Here is a 16,825-nt window from a genome sequence, read left to right on the forward strand (position 1 = left end):
CACTGGGGCGGGGTGTCCCCCCTGGGGGCCGGCAGGCAGGTTGGCCAGTCCCCCTGACGTGGAGCGGCGGCACAGTGAGGTGGCCGGGGCCCCCCGCCAGGGCCCTCGGCCTCGGCGGGCAGGGGCGGTGGGTGTGGGTGTGGGGGTGTGCAGACACTCAGACCGAGGTAAAACGTAGTCAATTTTATTCTCCTTAAACCACAAAATAGAGTCTTTGGTTGTACAAACGTCACTAGTTACAGTCTCGCCAGAGGTCCCGGCCGGGGCGCGGTGAGGGGGCAGTCAGTCAGAGGCCAGAACTCCTGAGGGGTCTCTTTAAAACGCTAACACCCAGGTTAAAAGACTTGGGGCGAGGGTGGTGCTGGAGCTGGGGGGCCCCCACCCCGAGTCTGGGGGAGGGTCCCCACCCCCTAAGAGGGCACTGGGCCCAGGCCACGGCGACCTGCACGCATCGGGCGGCGGCTGCTGCACAGTGTCACCTCCTCGGGGCCCACGGCGTCCGGCGAGGGCCTGCCCAGCAGCACCATGGCCACCTCTCCGTCCTCCTGCAGGCCTGGTGGGCGGAGGCGGGGGCGGGGAGTGAGGCGAGGGGGCCGGGCACCCAGGGTGCCACCCCAGCCTGGCCTGGCCACTCACCCGGGCTGGGAGACGGCTCCAGGGACCTCAGCTCCTCAGCAAAGTCCGGGGACTGTGGTGGGGACAAGGGCTGGGTCAGGGCTCTGCCCTCGACCCGCCTGACACCACCCTCGCGAGCCGGGGTGGGGCGGCCCCGCACCCCAGGAGCGGTCCGGCCCGGAAAGAGAGGGTGAGGCACTGCAGGCGGGGACGGGGCCGGCCGCAGAGCTGCGGCCCGAGGGCCCGGTACCTGCAGGTCACAGACAGGTCTGGAAGAGGGGAGGGCGGCGAACACCCTGTAGTCGAACTTCCTCCCAGACCAGGCCTTGAGAGGGCAGCGTGAGGGAGAGAGGCAGAGGCCGGCGCTGAGCAAGGGGTGGGGGGCGCGGCCTGGGTCCCCGCCCCCGCGCCGCGGGGGAGCAGTGTGGGCGAGGGGGCGGCTGGTCCTCACCAGGCGTCCAGGGGAGATGCTGGTCTGGGGGCCAAGGTCTGGGGGGACAAGAAACGGGCGTTGGGAGTGGTCTGCGCTGCAGGCCACGCCCCCGGCGCCCCTCGGAGACACAGACCTTCCAAGGGGGTGGGTGACGGGGTGGGCGCGGGGGAGGGGGCCTCGGCCAGCCGCTCTAGGGGCCCGCGCTTGCTCCGGCCCTCCTGGGACTTGCTGAGAACCATCTGTGCGCGGAGAGCATCCTGCTCCAGGGACTTCATCCTGCGGAGAGGGCGGCGTGGCAGTGGGCGGGGCGGCGTGGCAGTGGGCGGGGCAGCAGGGGCAGGCCCCGGGCCTCACCTGGCGGCCCTCCACAGGGCACGCTTCTCTGCCTCCAGGGCCCGGCGCTCAGCGGGGGACAGGGCCCTCTCCGGCACCGGCAGCTCAGGGCTCTGCACGCGCAGCCGCTCCTGATGGCGTCGCTCGGCTTTGGCTGTCCGCACTGGGGCGCTGCTCCCCAGGGGCGGCGGGGACGATGGGACAAACCTGGGTCAGGGGACAGAACAGGGTCCAGGTGGGCGGGGGGCCGGCGGCAGGGGCACACGTAGCAGCATGTGGGTGCCAGGACCCCTCCCCCAGCCTCACCCTGCGGCGGAGCCTGCGGCCCAGGGAGGCTCCTCCTCCGGCTCCTCGCTGTCGTCCGGGGCCTCCCGGTCCGGGCCCGAGCCCGGGCCCGCCGCCTCCCGCAGCATCTGCGCCCTCCTCTGCTGCAGCTTCCGGGCTGGGGGCGGGGCTGCAGGTCAGGCCAGGGGGCGGCCCCCGCCCCCCGCCCCCCCCCCCCGCGCCCGCCCGCCCGCCCGCCGGGGCTCAGCGCCCGCTCACCTTCCTCCTCCTGCATCTTCCGCAGGTCGTCAGCACCCACCAGGGACACGCGCTTGGGGGGGCCCTCGGCCTGCGGCACCCGCACCTCCAGCTCGAAGTACTTCTGCCGCTCCCGGAAGGACAGCTGCTCCGGGGAGGCGGTGGGCCCGGGCGTGGGGGGCTGCGGGGGGCGGCGTCTGAGACGGGGGCGGCTCCCTCCCTAGCGTGCGCCCGGCCAGCAGGGGCCCGCGGCCGGGGAGGGCAGCCCCGCACTCACCGGGGCGGCCTCGTCCTGCGGGGGGTGTGGGCCAGGCACGGCAGCGAAGGTCCTGTAGGCCCGCTTCACGTCGGAGGGCAGCTCGTCCGGGGAGGGCGGGGAGGGCGGCTGGGGGGCGGGGCTCTGGTGAGCCGTGCGGGGCGGCTGTGGAGACTGCGGCCACCACCCGCCCAGCCCACAGCTGTTCCCACTGACGGCCCCCGCCCCCGCCCCCCCGCGGGTCAGGGCACTCACAGTGAGGGGACTGCCTCTGCCCCTGGGGCCCGGGGAGCCCCTGGGCCAGACCTGAGCCAGTGGCTGGATCACCCCCGGTTTTGTCTGCAAAGGGTGGGGGCCAGAGGGGGGAGCCAGGGGTGCAGGGAAGGGGTGAGGGGATGGAAGGAGAAAGACAGAGAGAGATGGAGCCGGGGTGGCAGCAGGGTGGGTGACCAGGGTCGCCCTGCGGCAGAGCCAGGGAGCTTCAGGCCACAGGGAGGGGCAGGGCCACGTGGGCCCCCAGGTGCTGGGCAGGAGACCTAGACCGCCCAGCCCTGTCTGCCCAGGGGAACCACGGGAGCTTCCGCCCCTGACACTGGCCGGGCCTGTCCAGGAGGGTGCCTGGGGCTGTGCTCCCCTAGAGAAGGGGGGCACCCACGTCTGCCCGGAGAAGGCACCGGACGCAAGCACCGTCGGCACGGGCCCCCATCCCACCTGGTGGGCCCTCACCTGCTGGTGGCCAGGGGAGCGGGGTGCCTCAGCTGGCTTCCCTCGGGTGGGCACCTGGAAGAGCCAGGTGGGTGAGGGTCAGGCGGGGCTGGGGGGCTTGCCTTGGTGGCACAGAGGTGCGCACTCAGCTCCCTGACCCGACCGCAGCCCCAGGGACGTCCCAGGGGCCCTGACTGCTGCTCAGCCAGCACCACAGCCCCCCGCCCCAAATGCTGGGGGGCACGGGAGGCCTGGGGCATGCCGGGCCCCTGCCCTGCGCCCCAAGGCGCATGTCTCTGATGGGGTGCAGCCCGGAGCTTCCCGGGAGAGGGGGACGCACAGCTGGCCCAGACCGCGGCCAGATGGGGCGGAGCAAGAGTGGGCCTGCGCAGGGCAGGGGCCCGTCCCTGCTGCTGCTGACCGTGCCTGGCCAAGGCCCTGTGTGGACGCCCTGCAGGTCTCAAAGGCATCGGGTCTGGGGAGGCCCCGTGCCCACCTGCCTCCCCAGAGCTCCGGCAAAACTTGGTCAGAGGACGCCGGGCCCCCACCTTGCCCCACGCCTCCTGCTCTCGGCCGCTCCTTGCCAGCGTGGGGGGGGGGTGCCGCCGGCCCTTCACACGTCCGGGCACCCCGTCTGCCCACCACTCGTGCTCCTGTGGGGCCTCCCGGTGGCACTGGCCGGACCGGCTTGTAGGGCTACCCCCGTCTCTGGGGGAGTGAGACCTGAACAGCACCCGCCACCCCGCCCAGCTGCCCCTGCTGCCCTGTTCCCGTTCCCCGTGGCCCCTGGCCGCCCGCTGCTCCAGCCTGTCCTCCCCACGGCGGCGGCAGCGCCCACCCCACCCCGAACCCTCTGGGACCCCCACTGACTGCAACGGGCCCGGGCTTCCCACGGCCAGTCTGCTGAGCCCCAAGTCCTTCACGGGAGCCCCCGTCCCTGCAAACCTCCGGTCCTCAGGGGCGAAGAGGCACCAGCAGCACCAGCTGCGTGGCTTGGTTCCGAGATTGGGGGATGTGACCTGTGCCAGGCCAGGAGGGGTTCCAGCCGGGCTCCCCTGGCCAGCCCGGCCCTGCGGGCCCTGATGCCAGTCCCCACCCCATCCTGGCCAGGGCCCTCCCCTGCAGCCTCGGCCCCAGAGCCGGGGCCCCTGCGGCGCCCACCCAGGAGCTCTGTCCTGCAGGGTCTCGGTTGCAGAGAGGGAGCTGAGGCAGGGACGGGGCCGACAAACAGGCAGGCAGAGGCTGGACCTCCAGTGCCACCCAGGGACTCCGAGGCGGTGCACGCCGCCAGAGCCGGCGGGCGGCCGGCCGGGTGGTGGGGAGGGGCTGCAGCCCGGCCGTGTCGGGGGTGGGGCTGGGGCTGGACGTGACTGCCCCCGCCACGCCCGCCCCGTGGTGCCCTGAGGAGGGGCAGCTGGTGCAGAGCCAGGGCTGGCGTGCCAGGCCAGGAAGCCGGACACTCACCACGGCCTCTGGTCCCCACGGCGGCGTCTGTCCAGGCAGCTCCTTGTCCTGTGAGCAAAGCAGGTGGCCTTCAGGGGCCCGTGGCGCCTGGCTCCCAGCCCTGGGGCGCGGGCCACGGGCGGCTCTGACCTTGCGGGGGCCCTCGGGGCTCAGCTCCCGGTCGACGGAGGAGACGCTCTCCAGGCTGCTCCTGCGGCCGGCACCGGCCGCGAAGGGGTTGGCGATGACCCCCGGCGACCCCTGAGGGGGCGGCAGGCACGCGCGTGGGTGAGGCTGGGGCCCCAGCCGAGAGCTGCACCACGAGGCAAGGGCAGCGACGGCTGGGCTCCAGGGGACGCAGAGTGCCACCCACAGGCGGGCCCGGACCCTGACCGAGAGGAGCCCGGCGCCGTCTGAGCCGGGGAGCGGCAGCTGGTGGGCCGGCACGCATGGCCACGCGCCCCGAGGGCCCACGCCTGCCCGACGCCCCGCGGCGGCCTGGGGCGCGTCCAGCAGCCGTGGGCCCACCCACGAGTTCCCGGGGACAGTGGTGGCCCTGTGCACACGGCCGCACCCCCAGCTCCGCCGCGGGGTCCTGACCCGGGATGCCTGGCGGCCACATACAGCCAGGAACCAAGTCGCGGCTCCCGAACGCCCCTCCCGGGGGGCCCAACGGTGCTGCTCGGGGCGCAGGGACTGCGGGGCCGGCAGCGCCGCCCCCAACTGGGAACCCCCTCCCCACCACTGGGGGTCGAGGGGCCTTCCAAGACCCCAGCTTGTCGCTCGAGGCGGTGAGTGAGCAAACGGGGCGCCCAGGGCGCTGCCTGCAGGGCTGGGGACAAGGGCCACAGGAGATGTCGTGGACGGACCCCCGGAGCCGGGACCACGGGGCCCGGGGAACGAAGGGCGGGGTGACCGAAGCCCCCAGGCTGGCCCTCAGACCAGGCTGCTCGCAGGCAGAGAGCCCGGGCGGGCGGGGCGAGGCCAGGGAGGAGACGGAAGGAGCCCGGGCGCAGGAGTGCCCCCCCGCCCCCCGCCCCGCATCCCCGTCCCCTGAGGGCACGGCCAGGCCTGGAGGGAGCGGTGTGCCCTGCCATCTCCTGCTGAGTCGCCCAGCTGCCCCAGGCAGCACCCTGCCCGAGCCTAACAGAGCCGGGACCCGAGGTGGCGGTGGCAGGGGGGCCGGCGGTGCAGCCCCCACTCCCCGGGCTGAGCCCCAGCCCCTCGTGCCCAGGCGGGAGGAGACGGTTGCGCCCACGCGCCCGTCCCTGGCAGCTCTCCCGGGCCACCCAGAGCAGCAGTCCCCCGGTTCTCAAAACGTCAACGAGAAGCTACAGCGAATGCCGAACCACAGGGTGAAGCAGCCCCCACGGCCCCACGGGACAAGGCCGCCGTCCCCACAGCTCCAGGGGCGTGGCTGGGAAGGGACCCGGGACCCGGGACCCGGGACAGCGAGGGGGGCCGGGCCCCTGCGAGGACCCCCTGCGGCACAGAGCCACCCGCGCCCGTGGGGCCTCCAGTGACCGTCACCCCAGCTGCGCCGCGGGGCCCCGGGGAGGGCCGTGGGGAGAAGGCGGGGACAGCGTGCCCCCGCCCCTCTTCAGTGTGTGTGTGTGTTGGGGGGGGGGGCTCCCGGACTGGAAGCCTGTCCGTCCAGGACGCGTGGCAGGAGGGGGGCAGACGGGGGGCTGGCGGGGGCCCCCCACGAGCTTCCTCTCCGGGGAAGGCCCGGCAGCGAGCTCCCGCTGAGGAAGAGCTCAGGGGGCAAGGGTGCCGGGCGAGTCACCTGGGTGCCCACGTGTGGATGGACCCTCCCCACTGCGCGCCTGGCTCTGAGCCAGCCGGTCCCGGCCGACAGCCGTGCAGGGCCCCCCGCGGGGAGGCAGGGGTTCAGCCCCCAGCCTGTGCCACCCCCCACCCCCGGAGCCCGACACGTCCGCAGCAGGTGGGCCGGGCCGTGCCCCCGCCCCGTGCTTGCAGCCCCGCAGGCCAGCTCGCCACCCGCTCCCGGCCGCTGACCTCGGAGGGGGTGACGCTGCCGGTGTCGAAGCCGTCGCAGACGAGCACAGTGAGGGTGTCGCCCGCGCCGCGCAGCAGCTGCACGGCCTCGGCGTGCGTGAGGCCCAGCAGGCTCTGCTGGTTCACCTCCAGCAGCCGCAGCCCCACTCGCAGGCGCCCGTCGCGCCCGGCGGCCCCCGCGGGGCTCACCTGCAGGGACACCAGGCCGCCGCCTCAGGACCGGCTGCCCCGGCCCCTCGCCAGCCCGGGGCCCCGGCAGGCCAGCCCTCACCTTGGAGATGAAGATGCCCTCGTCGGTGGGGTCGCAGGGGTTCCCCGCGTGGCCCTTGGCGCCCCCCCGGATGCTGATGCCCAGCTTCTCCCCCGGGGCCTTCTGGACGCAGAGCTCCCGCAGGCCCGGCGGGGGCGGGTCCCTCCGCACCAGCAGCACCAGCTCCAGGCAGGGCCGCAGCAGGGCGCTGACCGCCTCCTGGTGCGTGGCCTCCCTCACGTCCTGCCCGTTCACTGCGAGGATGCGGTCCCCAACCCGCAGGCCGCTCCGCGCGGCCAGGCCCCGGGGCAGCACCTAGGGGGGGCGGGCGGGGCCTCAGCGTCACAGCCTGGGGGCCCCCCTTGCGCAGTGGCACCGGGCCCCCCTACCTTGGGGCCCCCTACCTTGGAGATGAAGACGCCGGGCTCCTGGACCCCGAACGGGTGGCTGGAGTGGTCGGAGCCCCCGACGATGCTGAGCCCCAGCGGGCCCCCGGCTCGCGGCAGGCAGATCTCCTAGGGACGCCGGGGGCGTGAGGGGCAGCAAGCCTGCCAGCCAGCGCAGCTGGGGTGTGGGGGCGCGGTCTCTGTGCCGGCCCCCACGGGGAGGCCATGCGGGGTGCTCGGGGGCCCCAATGCCCGGAGTCCCGGGCCTGAGCACCCCTTCCCTACTGGGAGCCGTGGGGCCTGGGGAGGGCGGGGGTCTCACCTCCACTGGGTACGGTCCCTCTAGGGCGGCGGCAAGCAGGCTGGGGGCCAGCCTCGTGGGTCCGGGGTCCCCAGGGGTGGCAGTGAGGGGTGGGGGTGAGTGCGGCGGGGGGCTGGGAGGGAGGGGCGCCCCAGCCTCGCGCTCCAGCAGCAGGGCGATGGTGGGGGAGGCAGTGGTCAGCAGGGAGACGGCGTGGTCGTGCCGGGCCTCCGCCATGTCCACCCCGTTGATCTGCAAGAGCGAGGCCGGTCAGAGGTCAGGGGTCGGGGGGCCCCACGGGGCAACGGGTGGAGCGCGTGCAGGGCAGCCCCGTGCCCCCGCGTACCGAGAGGACACGGTCGCCAACCTGCAGCGTGCCGGCCCGGTGAGCGGCGCCGCCCTCGGCGATGCGGGAGATGAAGATGCCCTGGGGGTCGGGGGTCGGGGGGGTGGTGAGCAAGCAGCTGAGAGACACAGCGACGAGGCCCTGCCCACCCCCACCCCCACGCCCCACCCGGCGGCTGTGCTCACCCCGTCGCCAGCCCGGTAGGGCGTGGAGCCCTTCCCGCCGGCGATGCTGAAGCCCAGCCCCTTCTCGCTGCGCACCAGGCAGGCCACGTGGCGCTGCCGGAGGGGCCCGGGGGCCTCGGGCTGGGGGGGGCGCGGGCCGCCGAGCCGCCGCTCCCGGGGGCTGTAGTCGTCCTCCGGCCGCAGGGCCGTGACGGTGACGGCGTTCTCGGGCTCCACCATGCGCTCCCGCCACAGCCGCATGTGCACCGTGGCGCCCGCCCCCCGCAGCGCCTCCACGGCCTGGTGGTGCTCGGCCTCGTGCAAGGCCACGCCGTTCACCTGCAGAGCGTGGCGCGCGTGAGCCCGGGCCACGGCCCCGGGAGGCACCACACGCGCCCTCCGAGGGGAAGAGAGAACGGGCACAGGCGACAGGGCCCCCGGCCCCCGCCCAGGAGACGCCCGCCCCCGGTCCAGCAGCAGGGCAGTCCCGCAACCCAGGGCACGGGGTTACCAGACGTTCACCCCCGGCCCGCGAGGCTCCCTGCCTCAGCTTTCCCAGCTGCTCGGACGACGTCAGCCCTGCCCGGGCAGCCCCCCACGTGCTCCCTGCACGCCCGCCAGGGCTGGGTGCCCAGGCAGGGGCTCCAGGGCAGGAGGCAAGGTCCCGACCTGGACCCAGCAGCAGCGTGGCCACCTTCAGGGTCTCCCCCGGAGCGGCGCCCCCTGCAGAGGCCGCAGACCCAGGTGCATGCAGCCAGCGCCCACCCGGATGGGGGTCTACTGTTTGGGTGGCCCCCTGTCCCGCAGGGGTGCCTGCCTGTGGGGGGACGCCCTGAGGGCCGCTGACTCACCTCAAGGAGCTTGTCGCCCACGCGGACCCCCGCCCGGGCGGCGGGGCCCTCCTCAGACACCCGCGAGATGAAGACGCCCTGGAAGACGCGGCAGCACTGAGCCCGGGGGCGGCACTCGGCGGAGGCCCCGCCCCCAGGTGGGCGCAGAGCCGCGGCGGCCCAGGCGGTCAGAGGCCAGGCCTGGGCCACTGCAGTCCCCCGAGCTACAGGGTGCAGGTTCACCTCCAGGAGAGGTTTTCAACCCAGACCGGCGCAGAGCTGCCCTGTGAGGCACCCTCCCCTCTGAGATGCCGCCTGAGTTCAAGTCCCGGCCCAGGCCCGCTGTCAGGGAGCGGGGGAGGCTGGGACCCGGCGAGAGAGAGAGAGCTGGACAGACGGATGGACCTCTGGGGGCAGGAGAGGGGGCAGGGCCCCAGCAGCCCCGCGGGGCCGGGAGGGCAACAGGTGCTGGCAGGGGGTGCGGGGGTGGGGGGGCGCCGCACCTCGTCGTCCCCCTTGTAGGGGGTGGAGCCCTTGCCCCCCGCGATGCTGATGCCCAGGCCGCCGGTCTGCCGCACGATGGTGAGCGTCAGCTGGAAACGAAAGACACGGTGTCGAGGGCGGGCCGTGGAGGGGGAGGGCCCCGTCCTCGCCAGTGACCCCTCTGCCCGGGCACGGGAGGCACCGGCAAGGCAGGCACTGCCGGGCAGAGGGCGGCGGCCCGGGGCTCGAAGAAGAGCGGCCCCAAGGGGTGCCTGTTCGTGGGGGGCGAGGCCCGAGGCCCCCCAGACGGGTGGAATGGCAGGAAACGCCCCCCACCCCGGCCAGACTGGCTGCCCCTGCCTGGAGGCCAGCGCCCTGTCCCCGCCTGGCCCTCCGGGCTGCAGGGTCAGCGGGCCCCTCCGGGACGCGGGGACTCGGGGCACGGGGACGCGGGGGAGGCAGTGCAGGGGACGCGGGGGAGGCAGCGTGCGAGCCCGCAGCCCCGGAAGCGAGCGGCAGCGGCGGGGCGCAGCGCGGAGCGGCCAGTACAGACCTCTTCCTCCTCAATGCGCGCGGGCTCTATCAGCAGGTTATTGGCCTGGTCAAACGACACCCCCTGTCAGGACAGGACCGGCGGGGGCATGCAGGTGAGCCAGCGCCCGGCCCCGCCACCGCCGCGCCCGGCCCCGCGCCAGCAGGAAAGAGAGGGAGACGACACCAAGCCCCCAAAGCCTCAGCACCAGCCCCTCGTCCTCGGCGCGTGTGCCTGCTGCTGCTGACCCACCAGCAGGGCAGGGCAGGGCAGGGCTGGCGGGTGAGGGTGGGCCCACAGAGGGCCGGACCTGGTCCCAGATGGGCCCCCAGGACCCCTCCGGCAACCACGGCGTCACGTCCGAGCTCAGGGACGAGCCGCTGGAGTGTCACAGGTGGGTGCCGTGGGGGGAGGGAGTCCCCGGGAGCAGGCGGGACCCCCGTGGGCCCGAGGGCCAGCGGAAGGCACCGTGGGAGCCCCGCCCCGAGGGAGCCTGTTGAGAAGGAGAGAGCCAGGCTGCAAGGCCCAGGCCAGGGAGGACGGTGGAGTCAGCGGTCCCTGGAGAGGGGCCCCCACACCGAGCCCAGCGTGGGTGCCCCCACGACGACGCTGGCACAGACCTGGGGGCCTGGCGAGGCCCAGTGGCAGCACCGGCCGGGGATCTGAGTCAGCTGGGGGGAGGGGCAGAACCCACCTTGACAGAGGGCACAGAGGCCACGGCCTCTTCCTTCTCCTCCTCCTCGTCCTCCTCCTCCTCAGCCACCGCCTCCTCCTCGTCCTCCTCGTCCCCCTCGTCCTCAGCCCGAGGGGCCCAGGGGGTGTGCGGGCCGTTGTGCCAGCCCCCGGCCCCTGCCGGGCCCTCGCCGGCCGGCTGGGCCCCCTGCAGCAGGGCCACCACGGCCTCGGGCTGGGGCAGCCTGGAGACCCGGAAGTGCTTCTTGTAGTGGGGCGTGTCCTTGCGCGTGAGTCGCTGCCGCCCAGCCGGCGGTGCCCAGGGGGCCTCGGCCGGCCCGTCCTCGCTCTCGCCGTCGTCCCCGGGCAGCAGCAGCGTGTCCTCCGCGAACCGGACCGTGGGCTGCAAGGGGCAGGCGTGAGGGTGGCCCACCCGGCCCAGGGGCCGAGGGCAGCCGGGCAGGGGGCGCAGGTGGGGGCTCTGCGAAGCTCCACGGGGGACCGCGGGTGGACCAGGAGACTGCGCCCCCTGCAGGCACGGGCTCTGAGCAGGGCCTCCGGGTCGGGGAGAGGTCCAGGGGGCAGTCTGCAAGGGGGCCTGTGGGGCGTGCCCCCCCCACCTCTGCAGAGCTCACCGAGGGGAGAGCCCTCCTGGCACCCCACCCGCCCCTGGCGTCCCGCTGGCACCCCCGCTCCGGAGGGCAGTGGAGAGCTGGGGACAAGCAACGCCCACTCCCGGAGGAGTGGCCTCCGAGGGGCACTCACCTCCTCGTAGGACTCCTCCTCGGCCTCTTCCTGGGCAGCCAGCGCGGCTTCCTGGGGGCGCAGCCCGCCCGCCTCCTCCTCCCGCTCTGCCTCCTCCTCGGCCGGCAGGCCCTCGGGCTCCCCCGGGGAGGCTGTGCCGGTGGACAGGTGCGAGTCCTCGCTCAGGCCGGACCTGCTGCTGAGCCTCCGCTCCTGGAGACAGTCGGGCGGCCGGTCAGGCTGCGAGGGTGGCCTGCCTGCCCCGGGGAGCTCAGCGCCCACGGCTGCCCAGGCCCCACAGACGAGGTGGGCTCAGCGCTCAGCCACTGTCCCAGGCGAGCCCCACTGCCACCAAACAGAACTGCAGGCACAGGACCCCAGTTCTCCGCCGCCGCCCCCCGAAAGTGTTTCTGAAAAAGCCTGCAAAACAAGGACAGAACCAGCTCCCAAGAGAGTGGTGGCTGAGAAAGGCCGAAGGGCCTGCCGTGGGCACAAGCCCCCAAAGGGGCCGCGATGAATTCCCGGGACGGCGGCCGCGCGCTGCACACAGGCCTGCCATGAGCCCCCCGGAGGCGCGGGCGCCGGGCTGCACCCAATGGTCTGAGCTCCCCTGCCTGTTCCCAAACGCTCCTGTGTGAGCACCGCGGGGCCTGCCGGGCTTTGGCCCCAGCCCCCTTCACAGAAGCTGGTAACGCCCGTACCAGATGGGTGGGCACCCAAGGGAGATACCAGCCCACAGGCCCAGATCCTTGTGCCCTGTGCCCCCAGGGGCAGAGCCTGAACCGCCCCCACCGTGCCCCTCCTACCCCGTGTGCCTCTACCGCGCGCACCCCGGCAGCCAGCCCAGCACCCTCCCCCACCCCGGTCCTGCTCCACAGGCGGGCAGACCCGTGGCTCCGCCCACCCCCCTTCCGGGCCAGCCCCCTCCGTGGGCCTCCCGCCCACCCTGGACCCTCGGGGGCCCACGACCAGGACGGGAAAAACACCCGGGGCTCCCAGAGGGCGACGGCGGGGTCCCTTCTGCGCCCCGTGCCCAGTCACCTCCTCCGGAGGCGAGGGGGGCCCCGGGCCGGGCCTGCCGGAGGCTTCGCCGCGCCGCTCCTCCACGCCCCGCTTCATCACCTTGAGCTCGCTGGGGTGTGGCGTGGCCCGGCGCTGCAAGCCCTGCAGCGGGCACAGGGGTGAGGGCGGGCAGGGCAGGGTCAGGTGGGGGTGGGGAGCCGGCCACCGCCCACGGACCCCCCCCACCATACCCGCTTCTCAGCAGCGGCCTCCTCGGCCTCCTCGTCGCTCGGGGGGGCCCCCAGAAACTTGATGACGCTGACGCGGCCGAGAGGGGCGTCGCTCCAGCTCTCCGAGGGGCTGCTCCGCTGCCCGGGACCCTCTGCGGGAGGGGGTGTCAGCGTCCAGCCTGCCCGAGGCCATGCCCGCCCCAGCCCCCCTCCCTGCCCAGCGCCCTGGCGGCAACCTACCGAGGCCGGGCGGGGGCTGCTGGGGCAGCAGGTAGCAGGTGAGCACCTTCTCCCCGGTCTGGGCGTCGTCCTCGGTCTGGAACCGGAGCATGGGCTGCGCCTGGTTCTCGGCCAGCCACAGGGCCTTCAGGTTGAGGTGGGTGAGGGCGAACGGCAGACTCTGCAGCCTAGGGGGCCCGCGACAGGTCAGCCCCTGGGCCGCGGTTGGCCGGCTCCGGGGGCCGGGCGGGGCAGCGCGCACTCACCGGTTCCCAGCCACGTCCAGCACGTGCAGCTCCGTCGTGTGGGCGAGCTCGGGCGGCAGGACGGCCAGGCGGTTGTCCCTCAGAGACAGGACGCTGAGAGCCACGCAGCCCCCGATCTCGGGCGGCAGCACCTCCAGGCGGTTCCGGTCCACATTGAGGTTGGTCAGCTTGGTCAGCTTTCCGAGGGAGTGGGGCAGAGCCTGGCCGGGGGGAGGGGGAGGCTCAGAGGCTGGCGGACGCCCGCCAGGAGTGAGCACAGAGACGACGGCTCCCGGGGCAGCCCGCAGGTGGTCCTGGGTGCCCTCCCCTCCCGCGGGCCTCCCACCCAAGCAAGTGGCCGGCTCCCAGCACAGGGTGGCACCCTGTCCTTGCTCTCGGCCCCCCGTGCTCGGAAACCGACCCCGCCAGGGGCAGGGCCCCAGGGGCAGGCCCACCGTCAGCAGGTTCTCCGTAAGGATCAGCTCAGACAGGTTCTCGCAGTCCCCGATGGCCTCGGTCACCTCACATAGGCGGTTCTGGTCCACCTTCAGGATGGACAGCTGCTTCAGCTGACCTGGTGCCGGGGTATCGTGCCAACAGGGCTGAGTTGGGGGGGAGGGCCTGCCCCCGCTCGGCCACCCCCCCCCCCCGTGTCCGTGTTCACCTCTGGGCCCTGGAGGCGATGAGCTGTCAGCTCGGCCCGCGTGCCCAGGACGGCCGCGACCCCAGCTCAGCACCACAAGCACCGCGTGCTTGCAGTCACCCCATCCCAACCTCAGCCTGACCCCTCCTGGGGGGCACCTTCTGCCCCAGCGGGCACTGACCGATGCCGTCAGGCAGCCGCTGCAGCAGGTTCTGAGACAGCAGCAGGTCCGTGAGCAGCGCGAGCCCCCCCAGCTCTGCAGGCAGCGCCTCCAGCCGGTTCTCTGACACGTCCAGGCACACCAGGCGCCGGAGGTTCCCGAGCTCCTGGGCAGGGTGCAGAGGGTCAGGGGTCAGGGTGCGGCTGACTGGGCGAGGGCAGGGGTGGTCACACACACCCTCACTCACCGGAGGCAGTGCCGACAGCTGATTCCGGTCCAGCCACAGTTCCCGGAGGTTGGGCAGAGCCCCCAGAGTGTCGGGCTGGAAGGACAGAAAAGAAACAGGGACCGAGGCTCGCCTGCCGGCCTGCCCCGCCCACCGTGGCCCCCCTCACAACGACCCCGCTCTCTCCGCACCAGCACTTCCAGATCGTTGCCTCCCAGATCCAGCTGTTCCAGCTTAACCAGGAAAGACAGGGACCTGCACGGGACACAGAGCAAGTTTCTTTTCCGGAGCAGGGCCCGAGCCCCCAGGGCTGCAGCCCCCGTGGTCACCAGTGAGGGGCGCCCGGCCACTCACGCCGGCAGGGACTTGAGCAGGTTCTCCCGGAGCTCCAGAGTCACCAGGTTGGCGAGGCTGGAAAAGACCAGGGTGCGGTGGGAGGGCGGCGAGGGCGGCGGGAGAGGGGCAGGAGCAGGGCTGGGCCAAGCCCCCCGGACCCCCGAGCCAAAGGACACTCACTTGCCCACGTCCCCAGGCAGCGCCTGCAAGGACACGTCGTTCAGCGCCAGGTGGGCCAGGCTGCGCAGCTGAGTGAAGCCCTCGGGGAGCCTGCGCCGGAGGGGGGGCTTCAGGCGTCCGGGCCGGGGCTCTGGGGCCCCCACCCCCACCGCCCGGCCGACCGCCACTCACCTGGACAGGGGGTTCCCGCTGAAATCTGCGATCTCCAGGGCCTTGCAGAACTTGATGCTCTCGGGGATCTCGGGGATGTCTGCGACGGGAGCGAGGGTCACGGGGGCACCCACCGCCTCCGGGAGCTCAGAGCCCCTCCGGCCACCCCCGGGGTCCAGCCCCGCCCCGCCCCGGGCGCCACACCGTTCCGGGACACGTCCAGCTCCACCAGCTGCATGAAGTTGGCCACCTCGGGCGGCAGACGCTGGATCTCGTTGTCGCTCAGGCCCAGCTTGCGCAGGTTCAGCAGCCGGAAGAAGGGCTGTGGGCGGGGGTGTGGGCAGGGGGCTGAGCCCTGCGGCAGAGGCCCCTCCAGAGCAGACAAGTCCCCAGACCCCGGGTCCCCGGGGCCTCTGCCCACTCTGGGCCGCACAGGGAGCTGGTGCCCTGCCTCGTCCCCCAGTCTGAGTGCCTGCGTGCGGCAGCAAAGCGGGGAGAGGAGGGCCTGCACACCCGCCTCGCCGCACTCCCGGCTGCTGGTGTGTGAGGTCCCCTCGTGTCACCTTGCACACACTCCCTGCTCCTCGGCTGCCGCCTTCCCACAGGGCGGGCGGCGCACTTACAACTCAGCAGAGAAGCCACCTCCCTCCGAGTTGGTAGAAAGTCCGTTTCCTACCTCCTGTGTACCCTCTGTGCTCCGCCTACCACCTGGATAACCTGTTTCCCTCCCCCAGCAGGTGACCCCTCCAGTGGCTCCTGCCACTGCACCCCAGCAGCACGCCAGGCCCAAGCGGGAACTGGACAGTCACCAACGAGAATAATGAAAGCAGTGAAGCACCACATGCATGTGCTGCTGCGTGCAGAGGTTCAGGCAGCGCAGGGACCTGAGAAACAGCCCTGGCGCCTGAGCCCAGCACGGAGCCACACCCTCTGTGGCCGCCAGCCCCCAGGCACCGGCCCACTCAGCACCCCGTCTCGGAAAAGGAAATCCTTTTGTGACTCGCTTCCTTTAGCCTCCGCTGCAAAGTGGCCTTGTGAGAAAGAAACCGGACTGACCCGAACGGACGAGAATAGCAAGAGACGACAGAGGGCAGACCTGTCAGGGACAAGCACCTTAGCAGGGGCGCCCTACCCAACCCGGCACCTAGGAGGAAGAGGAAAGCAGTTGGAGGAGAAGGCCCGCCCCCCTTCAGAGCAGCCCAGCAAGGTAGTACCCGCGAACAGGCCGGCTTCACCTTCCACCCTCCTCTCCCCCTCGGGCTCGCTTCCCTGGGTCTTTCACTCTGCGGCTCGTCCTCCAGGTGGGGAAACCACCCCGGCCCGGGCAGGCACCTAACGACCACGGCCACCTGGTGCCGGTGCCGGCGCCGGCGCCCGCGGCGGGCGAGGCTGGCCGGGTGGGGCCGTGGCCGGTAAAAACCGGCCGGGCCGGCGGGGCTCGCGGGCGGCGGCGCACCTTGGGCAGCTCGCGCAGCTGGTTGGCGTCGAGCAGTAGCTCCTCCAGGCTGCGGCTGTAGCGATAGATCTCCTCGGGCACGGCCTGCAGCGAGCAGTGCCGCTTGTCCACGGACTCCACGTGCCGGTTGCAGCGCCACAGCGGGATGCACTTGAGCATGGTGCGGGCGGGCGCGGGCTCCGGTGGCGGGCGGGGGGCGGGGCTCGGGGCTCGGCCCGCATGAGCGCCGGGACCGCGGCGGCGAGGGACGGAGGGGCGGGGGCGGCCCGGCTGCGGCGGCGCTGGGCCCGGCCCGCGCTCCGGACTCGGCCAGGCAGGTGCTCAGATCCTCAGAAGGCGGCAAAGACGGCGGCGGCCCCACATCCCGCCTCACCAGCTCGCCTGCCGCTGCGCCGCAGCCGGAACCGCCGCCGCTGCCCGCTGGACTGCCCCGCCGACAACCGCCGGCCGCCGCGCAGCCCGCCGGGAAGCCGAGGCCCGCCCATCGCCGCCGGGACCGCAACCCCCACAATGCTGTGCGGCGCCAGCGCCTCCCAGGACCCGTAGCGATTCTGCGCACAGACTGCCGGGAAGCCGGGCTCCCGACCTCAGCGCGAGGGACGACGGGAGCTGTAGTCCGCCGCCGGCCGAAGTGCAGCGCCCCGCCCGGACCCTCCGTAGCCAACCCGAGGACCGCGCGACCCAGCCCGCCGCCCCTCGCTTGTTGGGCGGATGGGACACACGCCGAGACAAGGGCCCTGGGACGGCTGTCTCTCATCGCCGCCTGGGAGGCGGACCGGGAGCGACCTAGGCAGGGGGAACAGTCACCCTGCTGCCGCCTGCACCAAACCGGCCCGTGCCGAGTCCAGCGGACCTCCCCTCCCTCCCACCTCGCTTCTCAGGGAGCCCAGGCACTCGCCCCCGCCCCCGGAGCCAAGAAGCACAGGACCACCGGCACAAGGGCC

General features: G+C 73.5%; 1 protein-coding gene across 7 annotated transcripts; it reads right to left on the bottom strand.

Moving 5' to 3' along the window:
* Positions 1–168: 168 nt before the first annotated feature.
* On the bottom strand, positions 169–16,330 carry SCRIB (scribble planar cell polarity protein). 7 transcript variants are annotated; one of them, XM_045860804.1, is made up of 37 exons: positions 15,882–16,328; positions 14,630–14,747; positions 14,447–14,525; positions 14,276–14,365; positions 14,114–14,170; positions 13,951–14,014; positions 13,781–13,855; positions 13,555–13,699; positions 13,186–13,304; positions 12,752–12,951; positions 12,507–12,673; positions 12,288–12,418; positions 12,076–12,198; positions 11,056–11,247; positions 10,313–10,693; positions 9,640–9,702; positions 9,107–9,196; positions 8,625–8,702; positions 7,795–8,112; positions 7,610–7,690; positions 7,285–7,515; positions 6,981–7,091; positions 6,598–6,891; positions 6,327–6,515; positions 4,458–4,568; positions 4,329–4,376; positions 2,886–2,939; positions 2,415–2,498; positions 2,181–2,288; positions 1,925–2,084; positions 1,688–1,823; positions 1,403–1,588; positions 1,182–1,324; positions 1,067–1,104; positions 866–940; positions 637–688; positions 169–553 (listed from the first exon to the last, which is right to left on the bottom strand). In XM_045860804.1, the coding sequence occupies exons 1-37, from the start codon at positions 16,038–16,040 to the stop codon at positions 411–413; spliced, it is 4,893 nt and encodes a 1,630-aa protein (XP_045716760.1). In that variant the 5' UTR covers positions 16,041–16,328; the 3' UTR covers positions 169–410. The 7 variants fall into 7 exon arrangements, with proteins under 7 accessions (XP_045716760.1, XP_045716758.1, XP_045716757.1 ...); XM_045860802.1 differs by having other exon boundaries at positions 2,181–2,498; positions 7,631–7,690; positions 15,882–16,330; XM_045860801.1 differs by having other exon boundaries at positions 2,181–2,498; positions 9,640–9,684; positions 15,882–16,329.
* Positions 16,331–16,825: the final 495 nt, after the last annotated feature.

This window comes from Phyllostomus hastatus, unplaced genomic scaffold (genome assembly GCF_019186645.2).
Source record: "Phyllostomus hastatus isolate PE091 unplaced genomic scaffold, TTU_PhHast_1.1 phas_scaffold_21, whole genome shotgun sequence".
NCBI classification, from domain to species: Eukaryota; Metazoa; Chordata; class Mammalia; order Chiroptera; family Phyllostomidae; genus Phyllostomus; species Phyllostomus hastatus.

What these genes read in the sequence shown, in the direction of transcription:
- SCRIB (XM_045860800.1), bottom strand. Translation starts at nt 16,040, where the DNA reads ATGCTCAAGTGCATCCCGCTGTGGCGCTGCAACCGGCACGTGGAGTCC. An exon ending in GCAGCGTCACCCCCTCCGAG is followed by an intron (nt 4,569 to 6,326) that starts GTCAGCGGCCGG and finishes CCGCCCCCTCAG; the next exon opens with GGGTCGCCGGGGGTCATCGC. An exon ending in GCCCCGAGGGCCCCCGCAAG is followed by an intron (nt 4,377 to 4,457) that starts GTCAGAGCCGCC and finishes CTTTGCTCACAG; the next exon opens with GACAAGGAGCTGCCTGGACA.